General features: G+C 38.6%; 1 protein-coding gene across 3 annotated transcripts in view; it reads left to right on the top strand.

The window, feature by feature from the left end:
• LOC116721665 (ephrin type-A receptor 3-like) overlaps positions 1–11,725 on the top strand; it is a 104,669-nt gene extending 92,944 nt beyond the window's left edge. For 2 of the 3 annotated variants that reach the window (XM_032565529.1, XM_032565531.1), the window contains 6 exons: positions 15–76; positions 2,725–2,934; positions 5,677–5,826; positions 5,942–6,135; positions 7,094–7,234; positions 7,529–11,725. In XM_032565529.1, the coding sequence (XP_032421420.1) occupies positions 15–76; positions 2,725–2,934; positions 5,677–5,826; positions 5,942–6,135; positions 7,094–7,234; positions 7,529–7,628 (857 nt within the window). In that variant the 3' untranslated portion in view covers positions 7,629–11,725. The remainder of the gene's footprint in view (positions 1–14; positions 77–2,724; positions 2,935–5,676; positions 5,827–5,941; positions 6,136–7,093; positions 7,235–7,528) is intronic. The other variant, XM_032565530.1, reaches the window with a different exon arrangement.
• The last annotated feature ends 509 nt before the right edge of the window (positions 11,726–12,234 follow it).

Raw genomic sequence — 12,234 nt, 5'->3', positions numbered from 1 at the left:
TGTGCCTCTTTTAGGTAAGCCCGTGATGATCATAACAGAGTTCATGGAAAATGGGTCTCTGGACACTTTTCTGAAGGTGAGTCTTGTATCAGCAGGACAGAGCGCCGCACTTTCATTTTCTCTTATGGCAGCATCACAACATTTTACTCTGAGATCGTTTTTCAGGCTATTATTGAATGTAACTTGAAGTGTTAAAATGAAAAAGGAAAAAAAAGCCTAAATGAAAGCAACATAAAACAACACAAACAAAATAAATGATTGTTTTCCTTATTTTAGTTTTGTTTTTCTGTGAACTTGAACAAATGATTTATTTCCGTGGAGGAATAAATTCATGTTTATTCCCACTTAAAATGTATATGCAATTATTTCACATGTGGGCTCATATGACTGAAACAATGTTACTGTGCATTTTGAACACGGTTTCCTCTGTTTAAACCTCAGATATTTAATTATGTGTGCTCCTGAATGTGTAAGAGTAGACACCATGTTGAGATCCTAGCCTTCAGAAAGAAGATTGTTGACGCTTACAAATCTTATAAGAGATTTGCAGAAGTTTTAAAATCAGCCATTCCACTTTATAAAAAATGCTTTATAATGGAGGGACGTTAAAAACAACTACCAACATGCTTAGATTAGGCTTTCCAAGATAATTCACCCTTAAAGTAGACTTTATTATGCTAAAAGAAGTCTCCAAAAACTCTAAAACATCAGACAAAACTTACTGAAGACTCTCTGAGAACATACATGATCGTAATATGAGAAAGACACTACACAAACTTCCATGAGAAGTGTTTAAGGAGGAAACTTTGCTCTCTGAATTTCAACATAGAGAATGTAGGAATAGACCAGGAACTTTGAAATATTGAATATGTCACAACTGCTTCCTACTCAAATGAAATAAGAAGTTTACTACTAATTAGAAGTGTTTAGAAACACTTATTAACTTAAAAAACAAAGGATAAATAAAAAAGCAAGAATTGGTCACTTTTAATACAGGGATGCCATGTATTATGCTTTAATAACTTTAATTTCTTCCCACTCAGTGAATAAATGTACTCAAATTAAAGGTTGGACTCTTCAAATGTATTTAGTATGAGAATATGCAGCTGTAATAAAAAAATCTATTTACTTTCAGGCTTTTTATGCATTGTTATTAGGAGTGCTAATAAATATGTTCAGCTCTCTGCAGTGTTTGAACATTCAAAATATGTTTTCAGCTATGATCATCAAAGATGCTGCATTGATTTAACTGGGGAAAGTTGAAACACATTTTTGCATCAGCCCAGATAAATGGCACACAGATCTTGGTGCGCCTCATGTTCAACATTCCCCTGATTCATATTCAGCCTTGTTTGTCAGCCAGTAAAATCACTGCACTGCTGCTAAGTCATTAAAGTTGTGATGATGGGCCTGTTTCTAAGTAGGTGCAGATCCCATTTGTAGCACTGAAGCACAATGAAGTGACAAGATACAAAACGACTCAAGGATATTGTTCCCAACCGTCCTTACTCGCTCACACACAATCAAAAGATGCCACATGCATGTTTTGGGGGGGGGGTTTCTGTTGGTTTTTTTTGTACAATACTATGTGCTGAAAGGAAGGTCATAAAGTGTCTGCAGAGCCTGGCTTTTTATGGTTTTAACAGCTCAGCTGTGGTATCTTTACAGTTGTCTTTAATTATGAGCATTTATTAAGCAGAAATCCCTCTGAAGTAACAAAACCAGCTTCCCTCTTCTTAGTCCAACACAATCTATCATCTCATGAAGTGTTTTTTGTTTTTTTAGATATGCATTTTATTAATTTTTTTTTTTTTTGAAAGATGCTTTTTGCCATCTAATCTATCTTTCTCCTTTCTTTCCTGCCATGCCTCCTCCTTTCTGGCAGTACAGTGTGGTGGGCAGATTGATAGAGGAAGTCTGTAGGTTTGTTAGACAGTCCAATCAATCAGCATCTCACAAAACCACCGGCTAATTAACTTACTCCGCAGCTGCCGAGGGACAAGAGAAAGAAAAAGACAGAAGACAGGCGGGGAGGGGAGGGATGCATGGACACAGAAAGATGAACATAGACAGATAGACAGAGGCTGAATCAAAGTGCAACTGAGTTCTTCGCCCTCTCTGCGACAGAGAGCGGGATGAGAAGGAGATGGATGGAGATTACAAAGGGACAGAAGAAGGAGAAATGATATGAAGGAGAGAGGATGACTGATAACATAAATGGCTCTTTAACAGAGATCGTTGGCCCAGGGCAGGAATAATTGGCAGAGGAAGGTGAGCTGGACCATCATCGATCAACAGGCTGCAAAGTCTTTGCCAACCACAGCTCAAAATCTGAAATCCAAGCAGAGCTGGGCCGACACAAGCTTAGTGCTAAAGAGGAAAGTCTTGTCTGCTGTGTCAGGTTCACTCCTCTGTAAGTGGGACTTTTTTGTTCTCATGATCCCCCCCTTTGATCCTTAGAAGCAGAAATTCATCTTTTTTTTCCGCCCCCCTAGCCTCTCAGTTTGAGGTCAGAGCGCAGGGTTAGCAGGAGCTGAAAGCGATACGATGTCATGCTCTGGAACCTCTGGGGACTCTGGAATACTGCCAGTGCAACTCAAATCCTGGCATAAACCTTCAATTACAGCTGGAGCTGTTGTTGGTGCGCCGCCATGTTACTGGTCGATGTCAGCAGAAATACTGACTTCCGCAAATCATTTCATGTTTATTTCTGCTTTGCTTCAGAAGCACGATGGCCAGTTCACAGTGATCCAGCTGGTTGGTATGCTGCGCGGCATCGCCTCGGGTATGAAGTACCTGTCAGACATGAGCTACGTTCACAGAGATCTGGCGGCTCGAAACATCCTGGTCAACAGCAACCTGGTGTGTAAGGTGTCCGACTTCGGCCTGAGCCGAGTTCTGGAGGACGACCCCGAGGCCGCCTACACTACGAGGGTAAGACCTACTCGCTGTTTACTACTGACCAAAACACGTTTTCTAAATTACAGTTCAGTCACAAACTAAATCAGACACAAAACATGATTAGCTTTCGTTGTGGCACTTTTACAATATGGTTGTTCCTAAAAGATGTCCATCAAAACCTTGTGACAAAATTTCTGTTGTCACTGTAGTAGTGGTTCTACAGAGTATTAACTTAAATAATATCGATGTTGAAGATATATTGTTCACAAAACTAATTAATATACACAGTGCAGACAGAGGCAAAAAACAACCCCCTAACACTTTTGTATTTATGTAGTCAAATCAGTCTTTGGTGACTGCGGCATGGTCTCCCAGCCCTCAGTAAAACTATAGAAACTCAAACATCAATGAGCTAAACCACTGTGGAGTAACTCATCAAAAATGTCCACAAGGAGATGGCATTATTCATATTCATAAGAAAAGTTAGGGAAGTTATTCTTAATGTGGCATTAGCATTGCCCTAGGAGGAGTGGATGAGCCGCTGACAGCTCTATAGCAATCACAGACAAACTCCCACTGATGTCAATAGACCTAGATAGTGAGCTGCAGGCACTGATGGAGGAGGGTAGCAAAGGCGGAGATGGGGAAGAGACAGACAGAGGAGCCAGAGACCCAGGGAGGAAAAAAGGGAGAGAGATGATGCGGGAGGGGAAGAATAGTGATCCAATGAGAGCAGTTAAGAGAAAAAAAAGATGATGTTGGGTAGGGGTGAACAAGGGGGGTGGGGGAAACTAAAGTACAGTGCTGAGCAACTTGGCAGCTTTGTCTTTCATTTGACTTTCACCGAGCAGAGGTGGGGAATGCTAGGTGGTGCAGAGGCATCTTCCGCATGTTAAAAAGCTGAGACGAGCCTATAGAGGTACGATGCCTGCGTGCGTCAGTGAGCCAGGGAGGGTGGGGGTGCCTATACATACAGGGGGCTGTATGGAATCCTTTTGATCTGTGTGTCAACAACAAAGGCAGGGGGAGCTCAGGGAATTTATCCCAAAAACCTGATACACACACTCTTTATCCCGCCACCGCTCTCATTAAATGAGAACAGACTGTAAGAACTGAGGGTTAGCGTTTTCCACACTTAGAACAGCCAGAAGACTACCAATAGTGGAGCGTTGTTTTATTTTTACAATTCTAAACATGGAAGAAGCTTTATATTTTAAAACATTGCCACTTCCCCAGGAAACTGTTGTGTTGCTATTATATAAATTTGTGGGTTTTTCACTTTCTGTGTTACCCCTCGTGTAATCATGCACAATTTTCTTTGTAACACTGACAATCTTTGGTAATAAAACAAGCATAAACTGTTTTTAACACTGCTGGGGATATTGCACTCACTTGTTATTTGGACTCTTAGACAAATTTAGAAATAGGTGCACGACAAGACTTCACAAGAAATGCCCTTTAAAGTTTGCATTGAGCCTCAAATGAGACATCATACAAGTACAATGTAGTCTGGTCAGATGTAAATAAAGTTAGGATTTGGGGTGTAAAGTCATTTCCATTGTAAAACTTGGTGGTGGCAGCATTATGCAGCACCTAAGCAGAGACGGGGAAAATGGTCAAAGCTGGTGAGATGATGGAGCTAAAAAAATGATAGACAGATATTTGGTTAACACCACTTATTACGACATTTCAAACATTTTCCTATTATGTGTTTCCCTCTAAATCACCTCTGCATTTATATTGCCTTGATCCTTTTCCAATTTGTCACCTTCCAAACACAAACAATAATGGATTTTATGGGGTTTTATCTGAACATTATTCAGATTAATAATTATACATTATTTGTGAAGTGGAAGGAAAATTATGCATTCCTTTAAAAATTGTCTACAAATAAAAATCTGAAAAGTTTGTGCCCAGTCCCCTTCACTTTCATACACCTAAATAAAACAGTGAAAGACTGTAAAGGATTACAAAATGGCGTGGATGTCCACCATCCTACTGGACATGGTCACAAACATAAAGCCAGAGTTACAGTGAAAAGGTGTAAATTAAAAATATCCAGATTTTACAGTGGCTCGGGGAAAGACCGAAATCCAGTTTAGACTCTCTGACAAGACTGTAAAGTTTCTGTTTATAGACACTCTCCATTCAGGAAGAAAGAATGATGGAAGCTGAAAAGGAAGTGAAAATGTGAACGGTATAAAGTTTTGACATAGTGGGTTTAATTTCAAAGACAAGCCACACTTTTCAAATTTGACAAAAAAATGTAAGCTATTTATTAGTGTCCTTTCTGTTCCTTCTGCATCACCTTAAAATCTCAAAATAAATTAAAGTTTGTGGTTAACCCCCGCCCCCCCAAAAAAAGGGCTATGAATGCTTTGTATAATGTGTTGTACTTGTGAATACAAAAAAAAAGCATTCTTACAAACTAAGTTCCCAGGATAGAAAGTTGGATCTTTTTAGGTGATGTGAGAACTAGTCAGTATTTCAAAACATTATAATTTTAGCAGTGGTAGACTGCTTATTAGAGGATATTGCTTCTTAAGATTCAACTGCACTTCACTACAGCACAGGACTGAACTGTTTCATGAATCTGTGTACTGACAGTACCTCCACTCTCAGAGGGCAAGAACATGTCATCCATTTAATGCTGACATGTTCGCAGCTTCATGTTGAATTTTGACTAGTCAGAACAAACAGGAAAAAGCATTTAGACTCTCCTCTTTCGTCTGACAATTTCAGTGAAAGTATATTGTCTATGCGGTGTGTTTACAGGGAGGAAAAATCCCCATCAGATGGACGGCACCAGAGGCCATCGCCTACAGGAAGTTCACCTCAGCCAGTGATGTGTGGAGCTACGGCATTGTCATGTGGGAGGTGATTTCATATGGAGAGAGACCGTACTGGGAGATGTCCAACCAGGATGTGAGTCCCAAACACAAGCAGACATTTTGCACTTTTTCAGACATTTCTAAATGAAAATGATTACTAATCTCAATCAATACAAGATCAATAGATTTGCATTTCTCTCCCTGTGAAGGTGATCAAAGCAATAGATGAGGGTTATCGTCTTCCTGCTCCTATGGACTGTCCGGTGGTGTTGCACCAGCTCATGTTGGACTGCTGGGAGAAGGGGCGGAGTGACCGGCCAAAGTTTGGACAGATTGTCACAATCCTGGACAAGCTCATCAGAAACCCGGCCAGTCTCAGAGAGCTGGCCAACAGCTCAGCGTGGTCAGTGAAAACAAAGGATTTCACCAATGTGCAGTCGGATGAGAGTAGTGACAGTCTGAAGGTTTAACGTGTGAAAAAAAATATGAGACTGCTTTTGAAATCCATAAGCCGGAAATGTTATTTTTCAAATATATTCTATTCTTTAAAGCTGTTTTCCAACATAATAACTAGTTCTGAAAGTAGAAAATGAAAGAATATAAGTTTGGGGGCTGGTGTATCTTCCCTCTCCTTGTTCAATTTAGAGTTTCCGAATCCCCAGCTGAATTGCCCGCACCCAGAGAATATCATTATTTTTACATTTACATTTTACACCTCAGGCGCTTAGTTGATGTTCAGAATCAGTGCAGCATACAATGATTTTTTTTTTTTCAGAGACAAACGCTCTAAACAGAAAGTGGGGAGAAAAAAAACAAGGCTCAACACAAACCAACAGACAGCAGAAGCTCAAAATTACTTCAGTTATACCCCCAGAGAGTTTAGAAGAGACTGAATAAACCACAGGACCAGAAACACGTCTTACATTATCATCGATGGAAGGAATTCAGGGCAGATATGATAAAAAAAAAAATGCTAACTGTAATTTAAAAACTTTACTGTTTATGATCCAGTCTATGCCGGGTTTTAAAATCATATAAATCGAACCTCATGCTTAAAACTTTTGCAAACCACAGATGTCTGCATGGCGTTGTGGAGAGCGTCAGTGACTCTGCTACACAGCTTTCAAGTCAGAAGTGACATGGTTGTACAGACCATAACGTACCATTCCTATCCTAAAAGTTTGCTTTTATTTATTATGATTCAAATTGTATTTATTATAATTCTTATTATGATTTTTTCTGAGAAATTGAAATGTGGGTGTTTATTAAGTTTGTTTTCTCTAACTTGACTTGCATATTTTTTGGCATGAATTCTGAGCAGCTACAACTACCATTGGATTGAAATGTGCTTTCCATTTCAGCAGGGAGGACCCACCCACCCCAGAGTTCAGTGTGAGCACTGTGGATGATTGGTTGGACACCATCAAGATGGGCCAGTACAAGGAGAACTTTTCCAGTGCCGGATATGTCAGCTTGGACTCCATCCTCTATATCAGTGTCAGGTACAGACACAAGGAGCCTTATCCTGCTCAAATAAGCACCTCTCGTTCTGGGCCTCAATGTTTCCAGTGTTTTTGTGTAGGATGTACAACGTAGCGATCATAACAGTGTATTTATTGACCTCAACTTTAGCTCTACGTAAAAACCCCTCAAATTAAAACTAATTGAGCTCAAACAAAACTCCAACTCAATCAGAAAAGAAAAAAAGCAAACAAAAACAATGCACGCCAATATGCATCCTTTACAATTTACAGCATTATAATATCTTTGTTTGTTTCCCTAAATCTTTCATCTAGTGAACTGGCTAAGATGGGAGTGACGCTGGCCGGCCACCAGAAGAAGATTTTGTCCAGCGTGCAGAGCCTACAAACCCAGGGGACACACGTCCAAGTATAACAGTTTCCACAGAAACGCACAGAGAGACATAGTTGAATTGGACGCTCCTGTGGACAGTCTCCCCCCCACTCAAATGGAGCTGTAATGGATACTTTGTGCTTGGGTCTCCAATGATTTTTATTTTTATTTTTTTTGAGGCACACTAAGATGGAGACAACGTTGACTCTTGACTCCTTCACCCTCCCATAATCCCCATCCTGGACATGCCCTTGGGCACTCGGAATCTGTCCAACACCGTTCACCATGTCAGGGCAGCACAGAGACATCAAATCCGCACGCAGAGACCATTTCACATCATGTAAACATAAATGAAGAAAAAGAAAAAAAAAGAAAAAAATTAACATAATGACTAAAAAACTGAATATAATGCTTGTCACTGTTTGTCAGGTGTACAGTTGGCTTTACCGTCATTTTGTTTGTTTTCTGTTTTCATAATGAAGGTTTTCAAAAAGGGTCATAAGACGTGTATATGTGTAGATATATGTTTATATGGGCGGTGTATGCCACGAGCATAGAGATGGACCTAACGTTTGTATCTGTGGTTGCACAGCGCTAACAGCAATTGTTGTAAATGTATGAACTCTTCCACTGGTATCTGCTCAAAGAAAGCTAAGAGATTATGGATGACATGAATGTGAGGGGAGTGAGGAGATAAATAAATGGACCTGTAGACATATAAGGGGGATGTAGATTTTGCTAGCTTGTGTAGGATGGAAGTATGTTTTAATAAGTTTATTTGGCCAGGAAAAGGGCTTCCTTAGAGACTGCTCTCAGACACACTTCCATAGAAAGTAGATCCAATACACGTATGCCTGTTTACGTGCACTTACTGTATGATGTTACAGATTGCAAAGAAATAACAGAACGTGATGAAATGTTACTCTTCCAATATCTTTGACAAAATAAGCATAGTTTACAGAGCCTTGCAAAAGGATTCGTACCTCAAGTTTTTTCACATTAAGCACAGCGTAGTGTCTTGCATTGAGATTTTTGCAAAGTTAGGCATAATAGTGAAGTGTAAGGAAAACAATACAAGGTTTTCACTTTTTTCAAAACAAAAAATGAAAAGTTTTGTTTAGATTTGTGTTCAACCCAACTGAGTATGTACTCAGTGGAATCAGCTCTTGCTAAAATTATATCTGCAACTCATCTTCAGTAGGTCTCTTTCAGTCTTACACTATAAGGTATTCCCCATTTGGTTTCAGAATAAATTGGACAAAAAATGGAAAATGCGGTGTTCAGCTTGATTAGCGGCGTTGAGATTTCCACCACACAAAGCGTTTTGCATGTAGGCTAAAAAGCAAAAATTTGGTCTCATCTTTCGTGAACACCTTGTTCCACGTCTGCTGTTTCCTGTACATGCCTTGTGGCAAACTAAAAACTTCTTTCAGCTTTCTTCTTCCACTCTTTCATAAATGCCAGATTTGTGGAGTGAATGATTTGTAGTTGTCCTGTAGAAAGATTCTTGTGGATCTCTCCGAGTCCTCCAGAGATATTATAAGCCTATTCTGCTTTCTCAGCAACTTTTTTCCAAATATCTCTTATGTATTTGTTTTCTTTAGGCTTTTTGTTCTCGGCTTAATTCATACTGAGAATACAGTGCAGAGACATGAACTGGATTTTACTTTGAGCTGCCAGAATACAAAGCAGGCTATATACAATTGTCCACAATACTTTTCATATTCTATTTGTGAAAATGAAAATTGAAAACCATAATTCTTTTTCTTTACACTTTGTGCTGATCCCAATGAAAATAATTACAGTTTGTGGTTGTAATGTGGCAAAATGTGAAAAAATTCAAAGGGTGTGAGTCCTTTTGAAAGGCGTGCAAAGAATATTTGTTTTACAACATACTTTAAGGAATAACTCATCTTAAGATGAAGCCTTCCAGTGTTTCAGGCAAGTTTAGACAGTCAAAGTGTTTGTGCGGAGCAAAGGCGATGCAAGCCAGTGACACTGCTGAGGACGTCTAACTTGATTTTACGGGTTTGTGCCATGTACAGAAATATGAAAAAGTTAATCTCGACGACATACCTTAATTCTAGCTGTGCACTTTCATTTCCTCTGTCCTTATGCCTGGATGGCTACACAGTACTCTCACCATGATTACAGAGTTGTGTTTTCCAACGTCATTTCTTGATAGAATTGTCCCTTTATTGACAAGGTGAAGTGTTGAATTTCAGATGTGCCACCACAAGAGGGTAAATCTTGCATAAAAAAACTTTTTTTTTTTTTGTCTGCTGTGTATTTTTTTATTTGCTGGTTACAGAGCTGTTTATATCATCCTTATTTTCAGTCACCACCCATTGCTTACAAATTTACAATACAATGTTTACAAGAATAAGCCAATACGTCTGTCGATATTTTTGCTCATGACGATAATTACACAATTAGATTCAAAGGGACCCTTTTCATGTTAATTGTGTTAATAGCACTGAGCCTGGACATAATGTTTTCCAAAGCTCAGTTTTAATACATGTGGTAATCCATAGGACCAAGAGTGACATGAAGTATAGTATTTGATTGTACCATAGTGTAAAATATGTACAGTGCTAATTTCCAATATTAGAATGTTTGTAATGACAACAATAACAATGACTTTGATGTGCTTTTAATATGAAAGAGAGATTTTGAGGTTTACGTTCAGGGGCGGCTCGTACAGGTGAAAAGTGAAGGCGAATCATTAGATTGAACACAGAATGTAGCAAGGAGAAAAGCGTCAGCTTTGAAAGACAGGAGACAGTGACTGCAGTTTTTATGACGGCGTTAGGAAGAGTAGAATGGACTTTCAAGCTTGTTTTATTTGCATATCCACTTTAAGCATTTCCTGTTTATCATTAAATTACTGCACAAAACATCACTTTTGAAAATGGATGGGGATTAAAAAGGAAAAAGAACACTTCAAATTAAATGTATTGCTGAAGCACCACAACGGGTAATAAACTACATTTAAAACATAGAAAAAATATATAGAGTAGAAAATGTAATCTTAATTTTGAGAAAATAGCATAGAAGAACATGTTTGTTTTCTACAATTTGACTAGTCCTGCTAACTGCACAACAGTATCCTAAAAACTAAGCGTGTAATGTGATGGAGGATTCAAGGGCAGTGAAGTGACCATTTTTTCTGCTCATAAAAATGTTCCACCATAAAAGAAAATAATTTTAAATTTATTTTTCAGTCCTTTCAAACAATTTTCACATTTCTTTTACAACATAAGTTAAAGTCCTAGAAAATGGGATTAAGTAAAACTGTTCATTCTACTCTTCCTAACTCTATAGTTACACTCTAGCAGCCTATCTGGGACTGCTGGCCTTTTAGATGCCTTATTTACTGAGTTATATACTTTCCATGGTCATATAGAGGTGATATTAAGAGTAAAGTGTATATAAAGGTTGTATTTATTTGCATTACTTAAGGTGACCTCACATTAGCACCCTTCTTGTGTAACATTGCAGAAACCTCCACATAGCCACCCCTTGGATTCCTTTAAGCAGAGAACAGCAGTTGTTTTCTAAAATAATGTTAGAGTATCTTCAAGCTCCCAACCTGAAAAGCAAATGAAAGAAGTAGGAAGTGGTTTTTCTTTTCATATCTCAAATAAACAAAAAAAAACATTTTTATTTTTTAAAAAAAGTCTTCATTACATAATTGTTTTAAAATGAAAAATTCCACAAGAAACGTCTCTTCAATTAATCCCTCAAAAAATGAAGGAAATCATTGGCGTGCTTTTTGTATTCTTATTCAGCACTTCCAATCCATACCCACGTCCTTTTCTTAAATCCCACATCACTGTCAATCTGTACTTTGCCAATTAAAGCTACGTGGGCTGGTTCTCTTGATCTGAAATGCTGTGTTTGTTTCTGTTTCTCACCAGGTACGTATGTTAAGTGTTCATCAGATTCTTAGTTGATGTTTTCAGTCAAATCTCTCTCTCTCTCCTCCCTTGGTCATCTCTCTTCTCTCTTTTGTTGCCCACCAATAAAGGTTATTTGTTCCTATGCCAGTTTGCTCTGCATTGCTTGTTGTAAAGAGTGTAGGCATTCTTGTGTCTTCATGTTGCTGTAATAAATATGCTAATATTTCTAATTTCTCACCTGCAGCCTGCACTGTCTTTTTCTTTTACACATTCTTTGCTCATCTATTTTTTTTTTCTGTCTCTCTTAGAAACTCAGAACAGCTATCGGAACAGTAATTTAAATGTCAAAGTGATATAAAACTCAAATGTCTCTTCAAATGAGAGGGACATAAGAGCTCTTGGAGAACTTTTTTTTTTTTCATTGAGCATCTGCAAACTCCTGCACAAAAATTTGAGTTTATACATCATTATGACTGCGGTTTGAATAGGTGTCCGTCCTACTTTATCTGCTGTAACAGTCGGGACTCGTCTGGATATAAACTACATTGGGCCATAAAGCTCTGAAATGGATTCTGGCACCAAGATGTTAGCAGCAGATCCTTTCAGACCTATAAGATGAAAGTATGGGGCCTCCATTTATCTGACTTGTTTGTTCAGCACATCTCACAAATCCTTGGCGGGATTGATATCAGAGAAGATATCTGAGGTTTAGCATCAATCAGTAGAGAAAAACAGTGCTGAGTTGA

This window comes from Xiphophorus hellerii, chromosome 6, assembly GCF_003331165.1.
Source record: "Xiphophorus hellerii strain 12219 chromosome 6, Xiphophorus_hellerii-4.1, whole genome shotgun sequence".
In the NCBI taxonomy this organism is placed as follows: domain Eukaryota; kingdom Metazoa; phylum Chordata; class Actinopteri; order Cyprinodontiformes; family Poeciliidae; genus Xiphophorus; species Xiphophorus hellerii.
Note: the sequence above shows the minus strand (reverse complement) of the source record. Positions and strands in the feature narration are given on the sequence as shown.